The sequence below is a fragment of the Panthera leo genome, chromosome E1 (assembly GCF_018350215.1).
Source record: "Panthera leo isolate Ple1 chromosome E1, P.leo_Ple1_pat1.1, whole genome shotgun sequence".
NCBI lineage: Eukaryota > Metazoa > Chordata > Mammalia > Carnivora > Felidae > Panthera > Panthera leo.
This window is the reverse complement of record NC_056692.1, coordinates 11043089-11069311: the sequence shown is the minus strand read 5'-3', so window position 1 is coordinate 11069311 and position 26223 is coordinate 11043089. Positions and strand designations below refer to the sequence as shown.

Below are 26223 nucleotides of genomic sequence, written 5' to 3'. Positions count from 1 at the left end.
AGAGGACTTGGTGCTTCCTTAATCCCTTTATTTTCTCCTTAACTCTGAACCTGGGCTGGGGAGGCCAGCGTTCATTGCCTACCAGGGAGGGCCCCACAGGAGACAGTAGGGCTGAGGGCTGCAGGTGGTTTTGCCCTCTGCCTGCTGCCCTCTCTCCTACTCCAAGGAGGATGGACCGTGTGTCCAGGTGCCCAGGACGCCGTGGGCCTACAGGAACCAGGATCACACCTTGCTGAGTTCTGAAGCCCTTCCTCCTGGGTGTGATCAGACAGGCTGTGTGCCAATGAAGGAGGGACAACGTGAGCATGGGGAGAGCCTGGCCTTTGTAAAAGGTAGGCAAGTGGTTTTGCTCATTAAACAGTTCTTGGGTTCTTCTGTATTTTGGCCAAGCTCTCCCTGTGGCCGCAACAGTAAGCAAAACGCTTCTGGTCCCTGCTTTCAAGATGTACTACAGAATTGTGGGATACAGATACAGGCATGAGGCTGACGTGTTTAGGTGGACTGGGGTTCGGCCCAGAGGGTTTTTAGTCCTTCCAGATCCCGGTCCTGGCTGCCAGATTCTGGTCAGCTTTAGTCTGGAGTCTCCCTCATGCACTTCCAGTGCCCAAACCAGTCTGGCCAAATTCTTGCAATAGAAACCCGGCAAGTCCCTTAACTGTCCATTTAAGAGAGCAGAAGAGAGAATCTAGAGGGAGCAAGTGACCAGCTAGGGCTTAGTCCTACAAATTGGTGAGAGGATATGAAGAGCAGTGAGGTAGAGCCTCCGTATGGTCTGTGGCTAGTTGGACCTGCAGGGGTAGCCACTGGGCAGGGTGGGCGGGGCCATGGTTGCCCCAGAGAGGAGGCAGTGGAGCTGAGAGGGAGAAGGACTTGCTCAAAGTCCTCCAGACTACGTGGCGAAGCGGGGCATCTTCCACTTTCTGCCCAGGCCCCTGACTCAGGCAAAAAATGGGGGGCTTATGTGGAGGGCTGGGGAGCTGGGACTCCACTGTAACTGTGACAAAACCACACTTGGGCTCTTTCTAGTCCCTGAAGGAAAAAGGCCCTTTGCTGTGCAGGAATGAGGGACAGGAGAAGCTGCAGGAAGGGGCTCTAGCCCTAACAGGTCCTGCTGTATCATTGGCTTCAGTCTCTGCACAGCAGTTCCAAGACACCCTGTCTCTGGACTAAGCTATTTTTCTGAGTAGTCCCCAAGCCCTTGGGGGTCCCCCGTACCTGACTCCCTGAATCTGACTGCCTCCAGCCCCATCTTGCCCATGGTAGGTGCTCTAACAGCATCTGGCACCAGCCCTGCCTTCCTGAGGAGCCCATTCCATTCCCCTAACCCTACTGAACTGGGGGAAATTGAGGCCCAAAGTCTCCTTCATTCATTGAGAACATTTGAGTGTCCTACTATGTGCAAGGTTCTGTGTTGGGTGCTGAGGATACAAGACAGATCTGGTATCTCTCTCTCTCTCTCACACACACACACAGGGCTATTCTAAATTGTGCTGACCTAAAAGAGGTATAGCATAGAAAATACAAATAATAAGATATACAGTACACTATAAGTTCTGCAGAGCCAAGTGTTCTTCACAGAATGCTTTTGTTGATCTTTTTGAATTCTTGTAGCCTACTTGTGGTTGTAATTCAACCATGATATATGGCGAATGGAGTTGTAGCCCATCTGCTGATAGTAGTTTCCCAGGGCTCCTGTAACGAATTACCACAGACTTGGTGGCTAAAACATCAGAAATTTATTTTCTCACAGTTTGAATGTCTGAAAGCCAAAATCCCTGTCACAGGGCTGAGATCACGATTCAAACCATGCTCCTTCTGGTGGAGACTCTAGTCCTTGCGTCTAACAGTTAGTTTCTGGTGGCTGTCGACATTGCCGGATTGTGGCCACAGGACTCCTGCCTCTGCCTCCGTGGTCATGTGGCTGCCCCTTCGTGTGTACCAAATCCCCCTCTGCCTATCCCTCATTAGGACACTAATGACTGGATTTGGGGCCCACCTGGATAATCAAAAATAACCTGTCCACGTAACAATCTTTAGTCACATCTGTGAAGTACAAAAATTTGCAAGTTCCAAGGATTAGGACCCGAAATCTTTGGGGGTCACTGTTCAGCCTGCTATACCACTCTCTTCCCAGTAAGTTTGTCATTAAATTTGATAACGTGGCCTACTGGTTCCTCATCCTTGAACAGATTACATTAATTGGATTGAAATTTCTCAGCCTCAGCACTATTAAAATTTAATCCCCATCATCAATATTTTCTCCATTGATTTCTTAAATCCAGACCTGTGCTCTCCAATACAGCAGCCACTGGACAATTTGTTGAACACTTGAAATGTGGCTGGTTTGAACTGAGATGTACTTTAAGTGTCAAATACACACCAGAATTTGAAGTTAGTATGAAAACAAAGAATGTAAAATAAATCCTGAGTTACTTTATATTAATTACATGTTGAAATGGCAATATTTTGGACATACTGGGTTAAATAAAATACACTTTAATTTCACCTGTTTCCTGTTACTGTTTTAAATCTGGCTACTCATAGATGTGAAATTACATATGTGGTTTGCATTCTCTCCCTATTGGATGGCACTGGTCTAGGAAGTCATCAAATCCAGCCTGATCTGTGGTGTTTGCCAGTTTCCATGGTGTAAACACTCCTGTAGTGGCTGATTGAAAGCTGTCAACATAAAGTCATTGAACGTGGAGTTGTGAAGAGGTGGACAGAAGCACACTATTGCACAGTATCTCCCCCAGACAGACAACAGATGCAAGGAAAAGAAAGTGTAGAGAGATGAGCAGAATGTTGTAAAATAGGAAGTGCTTAGTTCTGGATATTACCTTTGTTTTTAACATGATTTTATATAATTCTCAATAATGACCTTAACAACTGAATCACAAAAATTCCAAAAATTTCATTTTACTTAAAATTGGCTCTTGTGAGTGGCTTCCCAAGGGAGGGTTTTGAGCAGAGGACGTGATCAGACTTAGGATCCCTCAGGCTGCTGTTGTTGAGGACAAGTCGAAATCATTAAGAGATTGGCATTGGCATTAGCAAGAGATTAAGGGGCTCCAAACTGAAGAGCTGTGGCCTACTGGCAGGGTTGAAGCCACTGGGTGGTGTGAGGGGTCCTCCAGCTACGTGTCTGGGTGCTCACCGGTGCAGTTCTCCCTGTGCCCACAATGTGGCAGCAGAATCTAGGTGACAGTGCTTCAGAGTGGAGCAGGGGACAGCTGTCCCTTGGCTTGGATGGGGAGCTAAGGCCCCACAGGCAAGAACTTAGGTTCCTCAGTGCTTCTGCCCTGTTTGGCAGGGTTAATTGGTGTGTGGAGGAGGAGAGACCCAACCCACCAGGGTATGTTCCCATGAACCTTGGCACGTGCCAATGCCCTCTGCTTTGGGCAACTTCCACTGGAGGCTACCTTCTCTGGCCCCCTATCCAGTCTCCTCAGGGCTGCCTCTGGGCTCCCCAGACCCCTGGCTTCCTTCAGCACAGTCCAGAGTGTGCTGTGTGGTCCCAGCACTTCCACTCCAGGCTGGGACACTAGGACCCAACTCCTCCCTCTTCCTGGACTCTCATTGTGAGTGCAGCCCTTTACAAGCTGTGCCAATCTATTCTCACCACAACCTTTAATACCTTACTTGGGGCCTGGGCCCAAATCCAACTCTGCTACGTACTAGCTATGTGACTTTGGGAAAATTACTTAACCTCTCTGATCTTGGTTTCTTCCTTTGTACAATGGACATAGGACTAAATGAACGACTGCAGGGCCTGGCACAGACTAAATGCTCAGTGTTAATAAATGGTAGCAATTAATATTTTCCCCCATTCTGCAGATGAGTAAACCGAGGCCTAGAAAAATGAAGTAGAAGAGGCAGGATTAGAATTTGGGGCCACAGACAGGAATGAAGCACAGATAGGCCTATGACAGTGTCAACCTGGATCATCAAACCTGACAGTCCCTGCAGGGGGCGGGTGCACCTGAATCACCAGGTCCTATGGCCCAGTAGGAGCTGGAAAAAAAAGCACAACTCAGGATCTAGGCTCAGGGGGAGTGTCAGGAGCATCAGGGCTGAGTCCTGTATCCAGACAAGGACCACTGGCTGGAGGTCTAGAGACCAGTCACTTCTCTTTGAGCCCGCATCTTCCCTTGTAAAATGAGGATAGGCTGGGTCTGCTCCACCATTCTTCCTATCTGGCCTTTCTTTCACTGAGGCCCAGCACACTGTTCACCTTCTGGGGACTGAGGGCCCCCACATCCACCGGCCTCTCGCCTATCTAAACCCTAAGAACACCCTGAGAGCCAGCTTCATTCACCATGAAGGATGAGGTGCTCACTCCTCTCCTACCCCTGGGCCCAGACTCCCCAGTGACCTCCCAGTCGACTCCCCACCCGCTTTTCTCCCTCATTTCCTTCCACCCCAGGCCCTGCCCACCCCCAGCCCACACTCCACTCCAGGAATCCTAGGGCTGCCTGGCCCCCGGGGGAAGCAGCCAGGAAGAAGCTGCGTGTGTGGTTTGGGCAGCAGAGGAGGGTCGTGGCCTCGGCCGGGATCTGGGCCAGCTCCTGGAAGGCAGGGCCTGCCTCCCTCAGTCAGGTTTTCCTCCCACCCCCTCGCTGCCCCTACTCTGCCTCCCTTTGGGGCTTTCCCATGTCACCCTTCCCTCCTTCCCTTCTTAGGTAGCCTTGGGCAAGTCACTTCTCTACCCTTAGCTTCCATTTACTGTCTGTAAAGTGGGATCTTCCTTTGTACCTCCCTCCAGCGTGGCTGCAAAGATACAAGCAGATAAAACACAGATATGGCATTTATTGGGGCGTCTGCCTCTGAGGAAGTCCTTGATGCACGCCAGCCTGGCTCGGGGATACCCCTGTTACCCACCCGCTTCTCCACATGCCGTCCACCACCATTTCCTATGAACTTGACTCCTAAACAATGTGGATGATGATTATTTGTGTTTTATATTAAAAAAAATTTTTTTAATGTTTATTTTTGAGAGAGAGAGAGCACAAGCAGGGGAGAGGCAAAGAGAGAAGGAGGCTCTAAGTTGAGCTATCAGCACAGAGCCTGATGAGGGGCTTGAACTCACGACTGCGAGATCATGACCTGAGCCAAAGTCAGACACTCAACCGACTGAGCCACCCAGGTGCCCCATTGTGTTTTATATTTTTAATAAAATATTTCAAACACACTGAAAAATACTTAAGCTAACAGAGAAGCCACAAGAGCACCTACCACACATATTAACATTTTGTCTTAATGGCTTCAGATCTTTTAAAATATGTATGTTTTAATGTGTTAAATACCTACTGTGTGCCAGGCACTGTTATGGGTACTGGGGACACAGCAATGAACAATGGCATTAAAAACCACCAAGACCGTATTAGGGAGCTCATTCTCAAGCTGGGGAGACAATATCCACATAAAGAAATCAAATAGGTAGTGAGTGGGAAGAGGTCATCAGAAGAATCAGGCAGAGAAGGGGATCAGGAGTAAGGGAAATAGGCTTCTTTGAGCAAATATCATTTAAGTTAAAAGTAACTTACTTCTGGCTTGTCTGTGAGGGGTTTGGCTAAGTGAAAACCTGGGGGCAAAGTGTTCCAGGCAAGGAATCAGTAACTGCAAAGGTCCTGAGGCAGAAGCACATCCAGCACATTTGAAGAACAGTGAGGGAGCCAGCGGGTCCTAGGGAGAGTCCTAAAAACAGGTGGCTCACTAGGTATAGAACCTGCCCCATGCTTGACTCCTACTTTGAATCATCTCATTCAGTCCACAGTCTATTTTACAGAGGAGGAAACTGAGGCCCAAGGTGGACAAGTGTCTTACCTGGGGTGATCCAGTTAGCAAGATGTCTTGGGGTTTGAAGCCAGACCGGAGTCTCCTTTTAGAGCTGGGCCAGGGCCCTGGAGTGCCCTAGGAGGAGGCGGGAGAAGGGAGAGGCCACCCCACCCAGGAAATGCCTAGAAGGGAGCAATCCACCCCTGGCCTGAGGTTGACCCGAAGCTGGGAGATCCAAAGGAGGAAACTGCTTTCCCTTCAGTGCTCCCACGAAGGTATGGGGGTGCCTGAGATCATTGAAGATCCTGTGCTCAAGCCCTTGCCTGGGCTCCCCTGAGCCTGTTTCCTGCATCAAGTGATGAGCCTAGTGGCCTGGCCCTATTGCCTTGGGCTATTGTAGTAATCACAGGCCTGTTCCCAACCAGGCTCTTGGGGGAGGGGAGAGACAAAGAGTCATTAGTGCCCCAGACCCTCCCAGCCTGGGATGGTACCTTCTCAGGTGCCATTCATGGGCTGGGCAAGTCTGCCCAAGTCTCGGTTTACCCGTTTGTACTTCCGTGCACCCAGTTAACCCCCTTCAAACTGATCGGATGAGGCCAAGCTGGGCTTGAGTCACCCGAGAAAGGGCTGTTTTAAAATCCACATTCTGGGGGCTCACTCCAGGGGCATTCACATCTGGGGGACCTAGAATCTGCATTGTTAACAAGCATGGGGGTGAGTTCTGACACCACGAACGCCTCCTTGCCATGGGACCCTTCTCTGTCCACCCCCAGGTCTCTCTTCCTGTGAAACTCCTCATGCATTACAGGCAAGCTTGAATTTCCCCCTCCCTCCAGGACACCTCCTTGGGTCAGATGCCACTTCTGGGCTCCCACAGCCCCCGTGCGTCTCCCATCATGGTACAAGGTGGTCACGGTTTCCACTCAGCCCGGTCCCCCACCCCCTGCAATTGTGAGCTGGGGGTGTGGTGGGGAGGCAGGGCTGCTTACTGCCTGATGACTAAGTCCCCTTTCAAAGACAGAAAGATGGAGACTGAGGAGGGCAGGGACTTGCCCAGGGTGATAGAGGGGAAGAGCTCAGATAGCAATTAGCAAGAACTCTGAACTGCATGGCTCTTCCTGTCTGCCTGGAGCTTTCTAAGGGCTTTACAAGTCCTAATTCAATTCATCTCCACAACAAGCCTTTGAGGTAGGTACTAATGGTCTCCACATTTTCACAGGTGAGGAAACGGGCACAGAGAGCTTAAGTAACTGGCTCCAGGCCACACAGCTTGTAAGTGATGATGCCGGGGTTGTAAATTGACAACGCTTCCCATTGTGAGGCTCTCGTTTTGCAAAGGAGGCAACTGGGGCTCAGGGCTTGTCACTCAGCCAGTGGCAGGGTGGCAGGGACCAGAACCCAGGCCTCTGAGTTGCCTGAGCTGCCTGTGTTGGGGGTGGGATGGGCAGTGGCCGGAGGGATCTGACCCTTCTGTCCAGCCAGCTCTGCGCACAGCTCGGGCCAAAGCTCTCCCCTGGCCTTTGCCCATCTATCTTAGCTTCCCCAACTGTAGAGTGGGGAATAGGGCTTCCTCCGCCCTCACCCGTAAGTTGAGAGTATGAAGTCATTTGAAACTAGGAAAGGCTTGGGAATAGTGCCTACCAGAGTAGGTGCTCCTAAGATTTGTTGTTCTGATCACCTCGCTGCTCCCCCACGAGCTCCTCTTCCAGATGCAGCCCCAAGGGCGTGGGCGGGCGGGGAGCGGAGGTGTGGGGTGGGGGGGGGGGGGGGAGACAGCCAGGCCCCTGTTGCTTGGCAGCTACGTCAGGGTCAGAAGTCAGGCTGCTGGGGTTGGGCCCGGGTCCACCTGCCCCACCGGGGCTTCTGGGAACTCCTCCGTTCTGCCCGGCCCTGAGCCCGGGCAGCCTATGATCCTCAGCCTTGGAAGGAAAGGTTCAGCCTTGAGGCCATCGTCCAGATGAGAAAAGGCGGCCTGGGAGGTGGGTGGGGACAGGCCGATTGTCCCTCTGAGAGTGGAGGCGGGGTGCAGCTTTGTTTATACACTGTTCCCTGTGCAGGGGAGGCCCTTCCCCCATCTCGGAACAGCCCACATCCAATCTCAGGATGGTCCCAAATGTCACTTCCTGAGGAAGGGTCTCTTACTTACCTGCCCCTGTCTTTACCCGACGGCCCTCCTAAGGATCCGGTGCTGCCACACGTAGCCTTGGAGTCTGGATGCTGAAGGATGTGTAGGAGTTCCCCAGGGGCCGGGCGCTGAGGAGGGCATTCCTGACTGACCACCCAGCCAGGGTAAAAGCATGGCGGGGGAGGTGTTCTGACCCACTGGGGTACAAAGCGGTGTCCCGTGAAACTGTAAATATAACTTGGCAATCACTAGACCATAGCGTAGATGGGGAAACTGAGGCTGAGGGGGGTCAGGGAATTGCCCCAGTCAGAACTCTCCTGGCTTTCGGGACGGGTCTGCCTCATTACCCGAGTAAGCACGTCGCTCCTCGTTGGAGGAAGGAAAACGCCTCCTCCAAGTTCGGGAACACTGGCCGGCCCCCTCCAAAGCTCGTCCCCAGCCGCCCACGCAGGAGGCCTGGCTCACGGACTACAAGTCCCGGCAGGCCCCACACCGCAGCGCATGCTCGGCGAGAGTACCTTCGCGAGCCCTGCCGAACCCGGGGGCCCAGTCTTCCCCCATTGTCTGGCCCGCAGGGGCGGGGCGGGCGGCGTATGGGCACACCTATTGGTCGGGCAGCACATCGGTTGCGCTCTGCGCCCGCCTCCGTGCAGGCCCCGCCCCGCGCGCCCGCGCCTGGGCCGCCTGGCGCCCCGCCCGCGCCTCAGGACCGGCGGGGCCGCGCGGCGCATCCTGCGGGCGGCGGCGGCGGCGGCGGCGGGCGCGGCGCCGGCAGCCGGACGCAAGATGATGAAGTTTCGGTTCCGGCGGCAGGGCGCCGACCCGCAGCGCGAGAAGCTCAAGCAGGAGCTCTTCGCCTTCAACAAGGTGCGGCGGCGGTGGCGGCGGTTCGGGCTGGGCAGGAGGGGGCGGGCCGGGGGCCCAAGCCGGGGGCCCGGGGGCCGGAGCCACGTCGGGCTCGGGGGGAGGGGGCGCCCAGCTGGGGCGGGGCGCGGGGGCCCGGACGCTCGCCCCTCTTCGGGCCCCGCTTCTCGCCTCTTTCCCTGCTCCACTCTCGGACTCTGGGTGGGTCTGGGTCTCTCGCGGACTTTCCGAGTCAGCTTGTCCGGGTCTCTGTGGGCCTCACTGGCCCTGGCTCTGCAGGTCTCTGTCTACCTGGGTCTGTGTGTCTCTGTCTCTGTACGACTCTTTGCCTGTCTCTGGGTCTCTGTCCCTGTCTCTGCCTGTGATCACCTCCCTATCCTCAGCCTATGCCTGTGTATCCGGGGAGTGGGGGGTGTCTCTACCTCTGTCCCTGTGTATCTCTGGGTACCTCTTCTCTGTCTCCCTTCATCTCTCTGTCTCTGCATCTGTGAGTCTTTGCTGGTCTTTTCTTGCGTGTGTCTCTGCCTGCATATGTCCCTGTGCGGTCTCTAGAACTCTCACTCCGACTCTCACTCTCTGTCTCTTTATTTCTCTTCCTTTGGGGGCTCTCGGAGCCCCTGCTCAGCCCTGAGGGCAGCCCAGGGCCCCAGTTTGTTTTTCTTTTGCACCCAGGCCAGTGGGGAGGGGTGAGGAGGAGAGGCAGATGTTGGGGGGTGGGGCTGGGAAATCCCTTCCATGTTCCTCTCCTTCCTTCCCCCAAGGCCCTAGGCTCTGCCTTGTGGGGCTCTGACCTGCCCTGTGCTGCTGGGGGCTCCAAGGAAGATGCCTGGCTTTGTACTCAACTACCCTTCAGTGTGCGGGGCCTCAGTTTCCTTTGCTGTGAAATGGAGCCACCTGGTTGTGGGCTCTGGCTCCCTGTATCACATGGGCCAGCTGACCTGCCTTTGAGCCAAGGTGGAGGTGAGGGGGTGGAAGGTTGCTCCTTCCTTTCTTTCCCCAGGTGGGGCAAGAGGGGCCATGGGAAAGGGGCTGCCTGCAGCCCCCACCTCCTCCCACCCTTGCACTGCAAGGACACTCTCGTCCAGGAGAACGCCCTGGGGTGACTGGACCTGCAGTGGCTGAGGTGGGAATGTCTCTCAGGGCAGGCAAGGTTTCCTGGTGATGGGGAGGCTGCCAGGACCTTCAGACTTGGCAGCTGAGCACTTGCCAGGGGCCTGAGGGGCCCAGAGGGGAGGCTGGTGCCCAGGGTCTCCCGATGGCCCCCTTCCTATGCTGGGTGGCTATGAGGGCGAAGCCCTGGGAGGCGAGAGAATGACGGTGACGGTGGCGGCAGGCATGTGTTAAGGTGTCACTTCCTTAGCCATTGAGTCGGGGTGTGAAGAGGAGAGGTGGTGGAGAGGCTTGGCTCCGCTTGGCCGGCCCTGGGTTGGTAGAAGCCGAGGGCTCCCTGCTAAGGAGGGTGAGGCCCCATTCTGAGTGGGCAGCATTGGCGGGAGGGGTGTGGTTTGGGGCAAGGGGCTTGGTCACAAGAGGAGGTGGTAGGCGATCACTAGAGAATAAATGGGTCCCACATTCCCAAGCGATGGCAGGGGAGTCAGAAGCAAGCCTGGACTTTGGACTTAGTCTCACATCCAAGTCCCCGCCCTGCCCACAAGGTGCCTGTGGGATGTCCACTCTATGTCAGTTTAACAGATACTGAGCTCCTACTGTGTGCAGGGCCCCCTTCTAGGTATGGGGGACACCGCAGTGACCAGAAGGGACAAGTGCCTCTTCACTCAGGATGCTCATGTACTTGTGGGGGAGACAGTGAAAAGCCAAAGCAAAAGAGTAAAACGTGCAGTAGCTTGGATAACAGCCAGTGCTGTAGATAAAGTAGGCTGAGGGTGTGGAGTGTGGGGACAGGGAGGCTGCTAGAGCAGGGTGGCTTAGGGAGGGCTGTGAGGAGTTGACTCCCGATCTGAGACCTGAATGGTGGGAAGGACCCCTCTTTGGGCAGTGCTGGGTGAAGCACGTTCCAGGCAGAGGGACAGTAGATGCAAAGGCCCTGAGGCAGGAGTCTGCCTAGTAAATTGGAGGAGAGCAGAAAGCCATTGGGCCCGGAGTCAAGTGAGCTGGGGGAGAGTGGGAAGAAGAGGACAGGGAGGGGCCAGGTGGTGAGGTGGGAGCTTGGAGAGGGTCCTGAGCAGAGGGTCGGGACTGGCTAGACACCGTCAGATGGTCAGATCTAGCAAACGTGTGGTGATGCTAGCGTGGGGGCGGGAAGGGAAGGGAAGCACTCCCCTCTACCCCCAGCTAAACGGACTGTTCTGTCCTCAGGTTGGGCGCACTGCCCCTCGTGCCCAGATGGGAAACTGAGGCTTGGGGAGTACTGTGACTAGCCTGAGCCCATGCAGGCTGCATAAAGGGCTCAGTCCCTGTCTGGATTGGTGGAGGCCCGGGGCTACAGGCCTGGCGACCAGGGTTTCTTCTGAAATGTGTGTCTTGCTGAGGCAGTGGTCAGGAGATACCTGGACCCACATGCGGTGTCCCACATTGGTGTTGAGGACAGTGGGTGGGGGCCCCTCCAGCCGGGCCTCTGGGGATGAGCAGGAGCTCCTTGGTGGATGTGGGAAAACCGAGGAAAGCACGAGTGGGTGGAAGGAAGGATCGAGAACCTGGTGGGCAGGGGTCTGTGCGGGGGGACTGGCCCTGCCAAGAGGAGTGGCCCCGGGGGAGGGGGAGGGTCAAGAGCCTCCACCTAGCTGATCTTGGGTGTTGCCCTCCGATCTCCATGTGGGGCCTGTGGGGAGTGCCAGGGACATCATATGAGACTATGGACAGCATGGCGGCTCACCGCTAAAAGTGGGATGCAGAACCCTGCTCTGGGGGACAGGTAGGGTTGACTTTTGTGCCTGCACCCCGTTGGTCCTGTTTCTCTCTGTCGCCAGAGCCCTGCACACAGCGGGCCGGACACGGGTATTGAGAAAGACAGGGGCTTGGCAGGGGGAGGGCCTCTGCGGTGTGGACGGGACACATGAACACCTGTTTCAGAGTCGAGGACACTGAGGCACAGAGCTCAGACGGACCAGCTCCAGTCCTGCTCTGCAGCTGCCATAGTCTGGAGGCTGCCTTGGGGTGGGACTCAGGTGGGCCAGTGGCGGCCGTGCCTGTGCCTGTGCCAATGCCACTGCCCTCCCCTCCCCCACAGACCGTGGAGCATGGCTTCCCCAACCAGCCCAGCGCCCTGGCCTTTGACCCGGAGCTTCGCATCATGGCCATCGGCACCAGGTCTGGGGCCGTCAAGATGTATCCTTTGGGAACTGAGGCCTTCAGGGCCCTTCGGAAGCTCCTGATTGCAGCTCCCTATACGTGGGCTCCTTGGGCCGGGTGGGGGGGCAGGGGGGCTGGCCTGGGAGGCCGCAGTAGGCGCCTCGATCCTGGCGGAGGTTGGTGGTGTGGCTTCTGCCCTGAGACTCTTCCTCGCGGAGATGGTTGGGGGGGGGGGGGGATGGGGTCTGCTTGCGGTGGTCACAGCTGTCCATCGCTGCATTTCAGCCAGCCAGTTACCTAGGCGACCCTAGCGTCGTTCCAGCAATTAATTGACTGGGGACACCAGGCCAGGAGGCTAACCACGCACGGTACCCAGCAAAGGTGTTGAGTGGGCCAGGGTTACACAGTGGGCCTTGCCCTGGTGACTGGGCACACACGTATGCCAATGTGAAGACACGTGTGTTCGGCTGAGGGGCTGGGGGCAGTGCCAGGCTCAGCATGGTGAGCGCGGCGCGGCCCCCACCTGGATGCTGGCGGCTGCACAATGGGCCGTGTGAGCCGCACAAAGCGGGCATTTTCCTGCAAGCGCAGGGTGGGGGTGGGGTGGGGGCAAGCAAGCAGCTGAATGCTCCTTGCCTGCCATGGAGAACCCCACCCCCACTGCCCTCGGGGAAGCCCCTTGGGTGGGGAGACAGAGGTGTGGGGTCTGGCTGGAGGCGGCTCGGTGAGGGGTGCCCACCCTCACCCTTCCTCTTGGGACCCTCTGGCTCTCAGTACCCTCGTTGGGGACACTGGTTGGCGGAAGATGAGTCAGTGCCTGGAAGGAGGCAGGGTGGGGATGGGGGTCTTCCCACCCCAGGGCTGGGTGGCCAGATAGGGGTGGGCGTCTGGGCCTTTGGTCTGTGAGTTTGCCTTCTCCAGGGAGTGTGGCTGGGCCAGGATGCCCCTCCTCTCCCGTGGGCCCCTGAGGCACTGGTGGGGCAGGGAAGGGGGTGGGGAGGGGGCAGTGCCTGGACCCCCTGCCCCCAAGTCCGCACCTGCCCTGGGGGGGCATGCACTTCCTGGCCAGCTCCCACTCCTTGTGGTGCTGTCCTGACTCACAGGTATATCGTGGTCCCGAAGCCCTTTCTTCTTCTCAGTGCCCTGCTCCACGCGACTCTGTTGGCCACTTGAGCTGTCGCTCCGTGGTCTCACGCACAGGCTCCTCCTGCTCACAAAGAACCTGATGTACTGGGGAGGAGACATCCCCGGAGGAAGCTGGGGCCCTCCTCTGTCCCCTCAGTCCTTCCCCCGGTCTACCCTAGCTCCCAGCCCTGGGTCGGGAAACTGAGGCTGGCCACAGAAGCCACCCCTCCCCCTCAAGGGTGGCCCGTCTCCTTGGCAACCCTGGTTCCCGCCCAGCGCTCCTGCCCTCTCTTTTGTCCCCTCTTCTGTGTTCTCCTGGCTCCTGCAGGGAATCCCAACTCTAGCTCCAAAGCAACCGGCTCCTGCGTTGTTGCTGGGCAACGCTGACCCCTCCCTAACCCTCCCTCCTGGGGCCCCCTCGGCCCTGCCCGACTGGTGTTGCTGTGACTCTGGCACTGACACCAGACACTTGAAGCGGGTCACCCAATCTAAGCCTCTGCGGATTGTCTGTGAAATGGGCAGGCTGAGGCCTCTCCCTGGTCACAGTGGGGGCTGCTGGCTGCGTGCCCCAGAGGGAGGTTGGTTTCCTTGCCCATAGCCGGAGGTTGGCTTGGAGCTGTGGGAAGAGGCAGCCTGGACTCTCCTCTGCTCCAGACTTCCGTGCCCGGGCTTGGCCTGGCGTCTCTGCCTGTATGATCCGAACCTGGGGGGCCCAGCTCTTATGTACACAGACACACGCACACGGCTAACACAGGGCAGAGCCCTGGCTGCCTGCCGGGCCTGGGCCAATTGTGTTGGGTATGTCTTTATTCTCACTTGCCCTGGATCAGCCCTACAAGGTGGGAGTGGCACTCACTAGCCCATTTTACGGATGAGGAAGTAACTGACTTGCAGGAACAGAGTGGAGCCTGCACGCTGAGCCTGGGGATATCTTGGGGGGATAGGACAGTGCTTCTTCAGGGAGGGGTCCCATCTGGACCTTGGAGGGCTTCTGGGTAGGCAGGCCTGGTTGGGGCCCGTTGGAATCGTTCTCAGAAAGGAGGATCTCCCGTATCTGCTTCTGCCCTTGACCTGTGCTCTCAGCTACGGTGCACCTGGCGTGGAGTTTACCGGCCTACACCGAGACACGGCCACTGTCACCCAGATGCACTTCCTGCCTGGCCAGGTGAGCCTCCACCCTCACTGGCTCCCGTGGCCCCCACGCCCTCCCCATCCCAGGCCAGCCCAGTCTTGGTCTCTGCTCATCCACCAGGGCCGCCTCCTGACCCTGTTGGACGACAGCAGCCTGCATCTCTGGGAGATCGTCCACCACAATGGCTGCGCCCACCTGGAGGAAGCACTCAGCTTCCAGCCACCCAGTCGGCCGGGCTTTGACTGTGCCAGGTACCGGAGGACTTGGCTGGGGACCAGCTGCCGGGCGCAGGGGGTGGGAGGGGGAGCCCGGGGGAGGTTGTGGAAGCCAGCCTTGCAAAGGTGCTGTGGGGGTAGGAAGCCTCCCTCAAGCTAGGATACGGGGTGGCAGGGTACCTGGGGCTGGGCCCGGGGCCCGGAGAGATGTGCCCTGTGGATTTTGCAGGTGTGAGATAGGGGGCTCTGGCCAAGTCTGAGGTGAGCAGGTAGTGTCCATGCTCTGGGGACCGCTGGGGCCTTTAACGGTTTGGAGGGGGCGATGGGTGATAATGTACATGGGTGAAAGGGCAGCTGGGGGGCAAGGAGCATCGTCCCAGGCTGTATGAGGTGCCAGCAGGATGCTCCAGAGGTCAGTGGCGTGGGCCTAGACCCCCAGTGAGAGTGTAAGGGGCCTCTCGGTCTGGCCCTGCTGAAACAGAGTTGTCCTACTCCTCCTGGGGGCTGGGTGACACCCTCACACGGGGGTGGACTCCTGGGGTCTCCCATCCTCTGCAGGCCAGGTCCAATCTGGGGCCCTCCTGCAAAGTCAGGGAGACATCTTGAGGCTGGCGACAGGGTTCCTGGGTGAGGCTCAGGAGGGTTGTGTGTGTCCTAGAGCCCTTGGTCCTGGCCCGGGCACTGGCCTGGTTCCTACCTTCCTTCCTGGTGAGGGGGAGGGGTCGGGAGCCCGTCTCCAAGACCTGAGGAGCCTATTTTTATCCCTCTCCTTCCCAACATCCTGATGAATAATTGAGTGAGCTAATTGTGATGCCCGCAGCCACCACCTTCGCCTTCCCAGTGCGCCAGCCAGCCCACTCGATAATCCGGCCTCTGTGAGCGCAGAGGGTCCATAATGAGCTGCCAGTAGCAGCCCAGCCCCCTCCACACCACTGCTCAGCGGGCGGACGGGCTTGCGCCCTCACCCACTCCCCTCATCCCTTGCAGTGGCCCGCTCAGCCTCGCCCGTGTCACGGTGGTCTTGCTGTTGGCAGCCGGTGACCTGGCGGCCCTGGGCACCGAGGGCGGCAGCGTCTTCTTCCTGGACGTGCCCACCTTGACGCTGCTCGAGGGGCAGACTCTTGCCCCGGACGACGTTCTTCGAAGGTAAGAGGCAGGCGGACCTCCCAGCAGCCTCTCCACGCCCGGGTGGTGCTCCTGCCGGCTCACCTGCGCCCCTCTGCAGCGTGCCAGATGACTACCGGTGTGGGAAGGCGCTGGGCCCCGTGGAGTCACTCCAAGGACACCTGCGGGACCCCACCAAGATCCTCATCGGCTACAGCCGGGGCCTGCTGGTCATCTGGAACAGGGCGGCGCAGTGCGCGGACCGTGTCTTCCTGGGGAACCAGGTGTGTGAGGGAGGCCGGCACCTGCAGCCGGGGCCCTCTGCTTAGGGCCCTGCTCACACTGCCCCCCCCCACCCCCCTGCAGCAGCTGGAGAGCCTGTGCTGGGAGCGCAGCGGCAACACGCTGGTCAGCTCGCACAGTGACGGCAGCTACGCCGTCTGGTCTGCGGGTGCCGGCGGCTCCCCCGCGACACAGCCCACGGTAGCCACCACGCCCTACGGTGAGTGCTGGGGAGGCTGAGGGCAGCCCTGCCACCTGAGCGTGGGGCTGACCGGGGACCCCGAGCTCAGGCACTTGGGGCTGCCCGGCCTTGGTGGGGGTACCCAGGAGGCCTTGTGTGAGATGCCATGCCGAGCCACGTCCTCGAAGGTGAGGTTGCTGGGGGGCACGGTTGGGCAGTGGGCCTTCCCCTCGGGGTCAGGAAGCAGCTGTGAGGCCAGGATGATGGAGGCAGAGCAGGAACGGGAGAAGCTTGGAGAAATGTGACCTGGGGCCCTTCTGGTCCCTGTGAGCGAACGAGCCCGACACTGTCCCACCCCTCCAGGCCCCTTCCCCTGCAAAGCCATTAACAAGATTCTGTGGCGAAACTGTGCATCTGGGTAGGTGGGGAGCTGGTTCTCAGATGTGGGTTGGGGGCTGTGTCTGCAGGGGGGAGGAGGGTGGGCTCTGGGGCACAGGGATGTCCTGCAGCGCTCTCCCTGGGTCGGGCAGTGTGCACTTGGGGTCTGGGTGGCTCACGTGGCTCCCCGCCTGCCGTGCAGGGACCACTTCATCATCTTTAGTGGAGGCATGCCCCGCGCCAGCTACGGTGACCGCCACTGTGTGAGTGTGCTCCGGGCTGAGACTCTGGTGACGCTGGACTTCACCTCCCGCATCATCGACTTCTTCACAGTTCACAGCACACGGCCCGAGGACGGTGTGTGCCCTGCCCTCCCCACCCCATGCCCTGCGCCGCCCCCCCCCCCACCCCCCACCCCCGTGGCTCTGCTCACCCAGCCCTCGCCCCGCAGAGTTCGACGAGCCCCAGGCCCTGGCTGTGTTGCTCGAAGAGGAGCTGGTGGTGCTCGACCTGCAAACGCCTGGCTGGCCTGCTGTGCCTGCCCCCTACCTGGCCCCGCTGCACTCATCTGCTATCACCTGCTCGGCACATGTCGCCAACGTCCCCGCCAAGCTGTGGGCCCGCATTGTGAGCGCCGGCGAGCAGCAGAGCCCCCAGCCCGCCTCCAGCGCCTCGGTGTGTGCCCAGGGCCTCCTGCAGGGGCGGGGACATGGGGAGGGAGGGTGTTGCAGGCATAGGCCCGGAGGTGGGGATGTAGCAGGTGTACACGGGGAATTCAGGCAGCTTGGGCCCCGGGTGCCATGCTGAAGGTGAGGAGAGAAGGTGTTTGTCCTGACCTTCCGCTTCCACATCTCTGCCTCCCTCTCCCAGAGCTGGCCCATCACCGGGGGCCGGAACCTGGCCCAGGAGCCATCACAGCGGGGGCTACTGCTGACTGGGTAGGCAGACACATGTGTTCCATGGCCAAGCACAGGTGTGACGTGTGCGTGCGTGTGTGTGTGTATGTGTGTGTGTACGCGTGTGTATTTGGGCAAATGGAGCGTGGTGCGGCCCATGCAGGTGCAGGAGAGCCCATCCTGGGCCGGTGGGTACTGACCTGCCTGGTGACTCAGGCCCCAGCCCTGGTGGGACCAGGCCATTCCCCTCTCCTGCAGGGTGGATTGGGATGAAGCCTCCCTAGGCCCTGGTTAAAGGCCCCGCCCTGCCCTGCCTTTTGGTCTAGAATTGAGCTCCACCCACCCGGCCTGCCCTGGGACCGGAAAATCTGGGCTGGCCCACGCTCATCTGCCCAGGGCAGGTGCTAGAGAGCCCAGTCTGGGCCTGGCGGGCGCTGACGTGCCCAGTGACTCAGGCCCCAACTTCCTGCCCTGCCCCTGCCTGTGCTGGGACCCTCAGGCCTCTGACTCCAGTGTCCCCTATCCTGCTTGAGAGCTCCTAATCATGGCTTTCAGAGCTTTTGGAGGTATCCCAACCAGCCCCAGAGACTCACACACCTTTTGTCGCCCTGGCTCTGGGCTCCCACCACCGCCCAAAGGTCCCTGACGTGGGCTCTGCAGCTGTGTCCTGAGGCTGCACCCCAGATTTGTCTGCTCCTGCCCCCCGCTTCCCCTCCCTGCTTCCTCCCAGCCTCCCCAGGCTTCCTGCTGCTCTGCCTACATGGCTGCCTCATGCCTCATGATCCTTCTGCTCTATGGCTAACGCCCGATCGCTTTTTCTGGACGCGCCCGTAGTCCTCTGTTCCCTGCATTATCTCCTCTGTCATCTCCTCGTCACACTGGTGATTATTTCCATACCTTCTCACCCTGTTTGAGGGGCCCCGGTGCATGTGGTCTGGCATACTGTAGGCACTCAAGATGTGTTTGCTCTATACAGTAGATGCCTCCTGTTTGCTGTGTGCAGTGGGAGTCTGGTCAGTGCTTGGCATACGTAGTAGGTGGTCAGCGCGTGGTCACTGGATGAGCGGGATGGGGGTGGTGCACGGGGACCCGGGGTGGGCCTGATGTTGCCTTCCCTACAGCCACGAGGACGGCACCGTGCGCTTCTGGGATGCATCTGGTGTGGCCTTGCGGCCGCTCTACAAGCTCAGCACAGCTGGCCTCTTCCAGACAGACTGCGAGCACGCTGACAGCCTGGCCCAGGCCGCTGAGGACGACTGGCCGCCCTTTCGCAAGGTAGGCCCTGCCCCGGCCCTGGGGAGCCTGGTCCCAGCTCTGCCCCATGTCATCGCTCCATCCCGCCCCGCAGGTGGGCTGCTTTGACCCCTACAGCGACGATCCTCGGCTCGGCGTGCAGAAGGTGGCGCTCTGCAAGTACACAGCCCAGATGGTGGTGGCTGGCACTGCAGGCCAGGTAAGGCGGAGGTGCCCCGGCTCGGGGTCTCAGAGGGCTTTCTGGAGGAGGTGGGCCTGACCTAGAGGGTCTAGTGGAGTGGCGGGGGACGCACATGCGCAAAAGCCCGGAGATGGGAATGGGGCTGCAGGTGGGGCTGGCTGGGGTGAGGCCAGCCGGGGAGGTGGAACCTCTAGGAGGCCTGGAGTCCAAGCTCTGGCCGCAGGGAACCACACCAGGGGCGGGAGCACGGGTGTTTGGTGAGCACTGAGAGTGGGGACCAGCAGGTCTGGGTCGCTGCCGTGCCCCAGCACTCAACACGGTATATGGGGCTCAGTGGGTAATTACCGTTAAGTGGGAGACAGGCTAGTGGGGGGTGCTTTGCTCCAAAGGCCAGTGGGTCTCGGTGACTGCTGTTCCCCTCTGACTCGTGCAGTATGCAGAAGGTGCTCAATGTATGCTCATTGCTAAAGGGAGAGAGACTTGCAGGGGTGGGATATTGTGCTCCTGGAAGGCAAGGACCAGCTGGTCTTGGTCACCATTGTGTTCCCCAGTGCTCAGTGAAGGCCCTGGTATACACTAGGCTTTCAGTGAGTGCTTGTTAAGCGGATAAACGAGAGACAGTACTGGGACTGGCCTAACGGTGGCTTTGCGGGCTCAGGTGGGGCCCGGGTAGTCCTGTCCTCCACACTGACCCCTCCCCCCCCACCCTGCCATGGCTGTGTTTTCAGGTGCTGGTGCTGGAGCTAAGTGATGTGCCATCAGAACAGGCGGTCAGCGTGGCCAGTGTGGACCTCCTCCAGGACCGAGAGGGCTTCACGTGGAAGGGCCACGAGCGGCTGAGTCCGCGCACAGGGCCACTGCCGTGGCCCGCTGGCTTCCAGCCCCGAGTGCTGGTTCAGTGCCTGCCACCAGCTGCTGTCACCGCTGTCACGCTCCATGCCGAGTGGAGCCTCGTGGCCTTCGGTACCAGTCATGGCTTTGGCCTCTTCGACTACCAGCGCAAGAGCCCTGTGCTGGCCAGGTGTGTGTGTGGTGGGCCCGGAGCCCGGTGAGCGGGGGCTGTACTTGCACCTGGCCCCAGCCTCCTGGGAGACCTTTGGTGTCTCCCCACACCTGTCTGGGCCTCAGTTTCCCTGAGATCTGACATGGTGCAGGTAGGGCGACCTTAAAGTCGCCTTCCCCGCTGGCAGCTCTGTCCTTATGAAAAGTGCTGCTGGTAGAGTGTTAAGCGCCCCCGGCTGCTGGGCGCGAGGGGCAGAGGGGCTCCGGCTTCCTGAGCCACGGGGCCGGCAGGAGCGCGGCGGCTGCTCCGGGAGTCTGCTCCGTGGCACAACTGGCACCTGCCTGCCCCCAGGTGCACCCTGCACCCCAACGACTCCCTGGCCATGGAAGGGCCGCTGTCCCGGGTGAAGTCGCTCAAGAAGTCTCTGCGCCAGTCTTTCCGGCGCATCCGCAAAAGCCGAGTCTCGGGCAAGAAGCGGGTCGCTAATGCCAACAGCAAGGTGAGGCGGGGCTGCGCTGCCCGGATGCCACCTCTCTGCCTGCTGGGGCCAGGCACAGCAGTGGAGCCTCAGCTCCGAGAGCCAAGCGTCTGTTCCCTTCAGTAGCCCCGGCCCCTGGGCCCCCCTCCCATCCCCCCCCCCCCGCTGATCAGGATGAGCCGGGGAAGGTGCTGGGATGTCGGCACCAGGCTGTATGGGAGCAGAGGGGGTTGGGGAGGCGGAGTTCTAGAGGCTGTGCCCCTCCAGTTGCAGGAGGCCAATGCGCAGCTGGCTGAGCAGGCCTGCCCCCACGACGTGGAGATGACCCCCGTGCAGCGCCGCATTGAGCCCCGCTCTGCCGACGACTCCCTCTCGGGTGTTGTTCGCTGCCTCTACTTCGCTGACACGTTCCTTCGAGATGGTGAGGCCAGGGGGACGGGCTGGGCGGATGGGCCTGAGCCGGCCATCTAGGAAACGGGGAAGGGTGGGACCGCGCCGTCTGGGAGGTTGGAAGGCGCACCCTATGCGCCGGACTGAGCTGGCGACAGTGCCCCGGCCACCCCAAGTGGTCCCCCCTGGAACTTCCAACTGTGAGGGGTTGGTGAGTGAGCCGGGCCTCTGAGACCTGAAGAGGGAGAAGGGAGCCCAAGATCTGGGGGCGGAGAGTGTGGGGGTCAGCCAGTGCCAGCAGCTGAGGTGGGTATGTGTTGGGGAGATGACCCGGGTGTGGTGGCTGCAGAAGAGGGGGAGGCTGGGGAGACGCTGGGTGCTGGCCACCTCACTCTGCAGTGGCGAGTGCCCTGAGTGGTGGGAGCCCCGGGACGGTCCTCTGCAGACCGATGTGGTCTGGTTTATTGACTGATTCACTGATGGATTTTTACCTCGTATCATGGAGAATTTTCACCATACACAACAACAGGAGTGCAGTCGCCCCACAAAGACAGCCAGCCATCTGCTGCTGCACTGTCCCCGCCCCACACGGTGGCTTTTAATAAATTTTTATTTATTTATTTTTGAGAGAGAGAGAGAGAGGGAGAGAACGAGTGGGGGAGGGGCAGAGAAAAAGAGGGACAGAGGATCTGAAGTTGGCTCTGCACAGACAGCAGAAAGCCCAAGCAGAAAGCCCACTGTGGGGCTTGAACCCATGAACCATGAGATCATGACCTGAGCTGAAGGCAGCCGCTTAACTGACGAAGCCACTCAGCACCCCCCCCCGCCCCACAGTGGCTTTTATCTTGCTGGAGCATGTTCAATGAATATCTGTACATCAGGACTTGAGCGTGTGTCTAACAGACATAAGCGACAGCCATGGTGCCTGCATCGCACCCCGCGGGACCGATGCTGATCCGGTCTCTTGTCACACTCGGGCTGTGGTGGCTTTCTCCTTTCATCTCCAAAGTGCCTTTTTATAGTTGATGTTGGGTCAGCATCTAGTCATTCTGCACTTGGTTGTTTCACTGATGTGACTTTCAGGCTCCGAATCCGAGCAGGGACCCCCTCCCCCTCCCCCCGCCTTCTGATGTCATGTATTTGTTGAGGATCTTTGATCCAGTGGATTTTCTCAGAGTCTGGACATGGTAGCCCCAGGCTCTTTACCTTGTTCCGCTGTCACCACGAGAAGGCTTATGGCGTTCAGGTTCCCAGCTGGCTGGGTGTCCTAGGTCTGGGCAACATTTTGAGTTGCTTATTTTCCCTGGGGTGTGGCTCCCCCTGGTGGTTGTTGCTGAGGCCACCGATTCATCAAGGGCACACAGCAGTGGCTGCTGGCTCCTGCTGGCTCCTGCTGGCTTCTTCTGGCTCCTGCTGGCTCCTGGACATTGAGCTGTGATTCTCCACCAAGGACCTTCCCCAGAGGTTCAGCCCACACAGGGAAAGCTGGCTAGACAGCGTCCCGCAGGCCTCATTTCTTTCCAGCCTGGCCCCGAGGACTCCACGTCTGGCTGTTGGGCCGAAAGCACATGGCAGGGGGGTGGGCTGTGGCCAGCCGGAACGCATCTGCAGGGTGCGGGCTGGTTCCAAGTCTGTCAGTAAGACTAGTGATGGCATATGGTGAGGGGGTGTCAGAGCTGCATGGGGGGGGGCGGGGGGACTCTGTTCCTGAAATGGGGGCTGAGGGTACAGTGGGATGGGGTTGGAGAGATCGGGGTCTAGTTTGGGTGCCTGTTGACATCCTCGAGATGTCCTGGAGGCCATTCCCACTTCTGCAGGAGGACTGTATCTGAGGCCCCAAATTTCGTCAGTAATATAGAGAAGGTGCCTCGGGCCTGAGGCCCTCTGAGGTCCCTGGGGAGGCGTGGGACACGAGAGAACTGATTCCGGGGTATCCGGAGAGGAGGGGAGGAACCTGTATCATGCGGCCGACACCCCGCCTCACCAGCCCCCGTCGTCCCGCAGCGGCCCATCATGGACCCACCATGTGGGCAGGCACCAACTCGGGGTCCGTGTTTGCCTACGCGCTGGAGGTGCCGGCGGCCGCGGCAGGTGGCGAGAAGCGACCCGAGCGGGCGGTGGAGGCCGTGCTGGGCAAGGAGGTGCAGTTGATGCACCGTGCACCCGTGGTGGCGATCGCCGTGTTGGATGGGCGCGGCCGCCCGCTGCCCGAGCCCTATGAGGCCTCTCGGGATCTGGCACAGGCGCCTGACATGCAGGGCGGCCACGCTGTGCTCATCGCGTCTGAGGAGCAGTTCAAGGTAAACCACCGTGGCGACCCTCCTGGCTCCCACTTGACACCGTTAGACCTTCCAGGAACTCTGTCCTCACTGTGCTCCCCATCTGCTGAGACCCCCTGTCTGCCTGGGACACATGCCCCTGGACTAGCAGAGATGGCCCCTGGAGAACCCAGACGCTCCCTCAGCCAGCCACATCCCCCCAGGAGCCTCCTGCCTCACCGAGTCCCTGCCAGGACCCTCTGAAGACTCCTCAGGGCTCTGTCTGGCAGGAACTCGTGACCTGAGTGGATACCAGCCACCTTACCCTTACAACCCAGTGTGACTGGTTTGGCCACAGATGGGGGGGCCCTGGGAGGTCTCCTAGGTGAAGTCTGAGGAGAGGGTGCCCAGGCGGGAGGCCGCCGGGCGGCCGGGGCTGCAGGCCCAGCTGGCAGGCCGGGTTCGGGGCGGGGGCTGGTGCCCGCATCTGGGAGGGTGGGCCCTGCGGGTGCGGACAGGGCCAGCCCCTTTCACCGGCCGCCCACCTGCCGCCAGGTGTTCACACTACCCAAGGTGAGCGCCAAGACCAAGTTCAAGCTCACGGCCCACGAGGGCTGTCGGGTGCGCAAGGTGGCCCTTGCCACGTTTGCCAGCGTGGCCTGTGAGGACTACGCTGAAACCTGCCTGGCCTGCCTCACCAACTTGGGCGACGTGCACGTCTTCTCGGTGCCTGGCCTGCGGCCCCAGGTACACTACTCCTGTATCCGGAAGGAGGACATCAGCGGCATCGCCTCCTGTGTCTTCACGCGCCACGGCCAGGGTGAGGGGAAGGCTTCTCGGGGGCAGAAGCGGCCTGAGCGGGGCTGGAAGAGTTGCTGGGGAGCGTCAGCAGAGGGGCCCCAGGGCGGGCTCGGGACTGGCCGGCACAGGCCAGGGGGAGGCCACTGAGGGATTGTGGTTGCAGTCACACCCCCTAACCGCACCCCACTCTTCACCCGCCCACCCAGGTTTTTACCTGATTTCTCCATCGGAGTTTGAACGCTTCTCTCTGAGTGCTCGGAACATCACGGAGCCGCTCTGCTCTCTGGACATTAGCTGGCCCCGAGATACCACCCGCACCAGGTGTGTGGGAGGGGCAGCCCAGGGGGCCTTCACTAAGGCTGGTCTCGTCCTCATGCTCGGATCCTGCGTGGAACAAGGGTGGCCCTCCCTCGTGTCACCCCTCTCTGGTCCTGGGCCCCAGGAGAGGGAGGGTAGGGTCTGGCACTTGAGACTTGAGGCGCCTGCTTGTGGCACCCATTGTGGCCTCATCTCTACAGCCACAGGCTCCGAGAGTCGCCCAAGCTGAGCCAGGCTAATGGGACCCCAGGCGTGGTCCTGGCCCCAGGGAGCCGCGATGGAAGCCCTGGTCCTGCCCGCAGCAAGGGAGCTGGTAAGGACGCTGGATGTGAAGTGAAAGTGGCAGGATATCCACGCAGCTGACGCAGGCCGGGGGGCAAGCCTCCGTAGGTGGCAGCAACCGGACAGGCTGGAAGCCTGGGGGGGGGCCAGGCCAGGCAGGAATGGGGGGAGGGGGGAGGTGGCGGTCTGCTTGCAGTCCCAAGTCTCACTGTGGGCTGGGTTTGGGGCCGAGTCAGGTCCCCAGGGGATAGAAGGTAGAGTGCAGAGGGTGCCCAGATGGCCAGGTGGGGTCCCGATCATTTTTTTCCCGCAGACACCCCAGAGCCACCCGAGGCCACGCTCTCGCCCATGTCCATTGACTCGGCCACCAGTGCTGACACCACGCTGGACACGACAGGGGACGTCACGGTGGAGGACGTGAAGGATTTCCTGGGGTGAGGCGGGTGGGCGGGTCCGCAGAGGGGCTGCCCTGGGTCCTCCCCAGCCTCCCTCTGCTACCCTCTGCCTGCCTTCTGTCAGAGCTGGGCACAGAGGCCCCAGGAAGGGCCAGGTCCCAGGACCCTCTGATCTCCGCTCCCCTCCCCGCAGCTCTTCGGAGGAATCTGAGAAGAATCTGAGGAACCTGGCCGAAGACGAGGCTCGAGCCTGTGCCATCCTGATCAAATGAGGTGCTGCGGGTTTAGGGGCCCTGGGTCTGCCTGGTCCTTACTGTTTGACAGCCCTGATTTTCACGGTTCGGTACTAGAAAGGCTAGGCTGGCCTGTCAGCTCCTGGATGGCATGGGTAGCGTTTGGAACCAGGCCAGAGCAAACCACTTAGAGGTGGTGGCAGCTCGGGGCTCAGGGGCCGGTGTGGCCAGCCCATTTTGCAGAGATGATCACTCAGGCTCTTGTGGTGGGGTCCTGCCAGGTGAGCCTGGTGAGCGGGGCCTGGATCTGGAGCCCAGATCTGGGGCCCAGAGGTCTGCCCAACCTATTCGCTGCCCGGTGCCCCTACCCACGCAGCCTGGCCCTACGCCGGGCAGAGACCCCCACCCCCAAGCTCCCTCTTCATCTGCTGCCGGGGTTACTGCTGCCTCCTCCCTGACCACGTCCTGGGCCTCAGTGGGCCCAGCGTGGTCAGTGGTCAGAGTCAGCAAGCCCACCTCTGGCTGTCCCTGCAAGACCCTTGCTCCTGAATGGGTGGGGTGGCCCTTTTGCCTGCCCTAGAGGGGGCACGGTGGCACTTCTGCAGCCAGGCCGTTTACACTTTTCGGCTCCCTGGCTTTCTCTGACCCCTCTTCTCTTCCTTTACCAGGAAGGCCAGAACTGCTTGGCTACCCACTGCCCTTCTGGGAGCTGGGATCCAGGACCCCTGGCCCCTCCGCATAGACCCACACCTGCTAACCTACAGCCTCCAGAGGGACCTGCCCACCTCTGCCCCAGTGCGGTATGGGGGGGGTGTGGGCCCGGGACTCAGCCCAGAGCCTCTGGGGTAGATTCACCTTGGCCGCTCCAGTAGGCAGTTAGCCATCTGGAAGCCAGGCGCTACAGGGCGAGGACTGCTGGGCCTGGCAAGCCCCATGCCACCTCCCACTCTGCACACTGTCCTTCCCCACTGCCTTTGCAAAGAATATTTTTCTAACGCCTGTGCCGGGCTGGACAGGCATTTCTAAAACTATTTTGGTACTTGCTCCTGGGCCAGCACCCACCACTCCCCCCCCCCCCCCCCCCACCCAAGTCTGTGATGTGCGCATATATACGACTGGGAGTTCTGCCGGGCACCCAGGACTGGGGGCCCAGTCAGGGTGTGTGTGTGCGTGTGTGTGTGTGTGTGTACGAGGGCGGGGGGCGGGGAGGTCGGTCAGGATGGATTTCCCTGTAGATTGTACCTTGGGGTTTTTTTCCTGTCATTTTGTTAAAATTAGCGCTGTTTTAATATTAAAAATAC

The 26223-nt window shown here is 59.7% G+C and overlaps 1 protein-coding gene across 1 annotated transcript; it reads left to right on the top strand.

Annotated features, from left to right (window-relative positions):
- Positions 1-8659: 8659 nt before the first annotated feature.
- On the top strand, positions 8660-26219 carry LLGL1 (LLGL scribble cell polarity complex component 1). Its single transcript, XM_042915078.1, has 23 exons — positions 8660-8770; positions 11955-12052; positions 14225-14306; positions 14394-14524; positions 15476-15634; positions 15714-15876; positions 15959-16094; positions 16419-16473; positions 16636-16790; positions 16885-17108; positions 17304-17371; positions 18451-18604; positions 18678-18782; positions 19493-19785; positions 20119-20266; positions 20513-20666; positions 22640-22935; positions 23449-23713; positions 23901-24015; positions 24213-24325; positions 24608-24728; positions 24883-24962; positions 25591-26219. The coding sequence occupies exons 1-22, from the start codon at positions 8690-8692 to the stop codon at positions 24959-24961; spliced, it is 3195 nt and encodes a 1064-aa protein (XP_042771012.1). The 5' UTR covers positions 8660-8689; the 3' UTR covers position 24962; positions 25591-26219.
- Positions 26220-26223: the final 4 nt, after the last annotated feature.

Excerpts from the sequence above, each read along its gene's own strand:
- LLGL1 (XM_042915078.1), top strand. The coding sequence starts at position 8,690 with ATGATGAAGTTTCGGTTCCGGCGGCAGGGCGCCGACCCGCAGCGCGAG. Across the intron at positions 19,786-20,118 it reads AAGAGCCCTGTGCTGGCCAG|GTGCACCCTGCACCCCAACG; the intron begins GTGTGTGTGTGG and ends GCCTGCCCCCAG. Across the intron at positions 23,714-23,900 it reads CTTCACGCGCCACGGCCAGG|GTTTTTACCTGATTTCTCCA; the intron begins GTGAGGGGAAGG and ends CCGCCCACCCAG.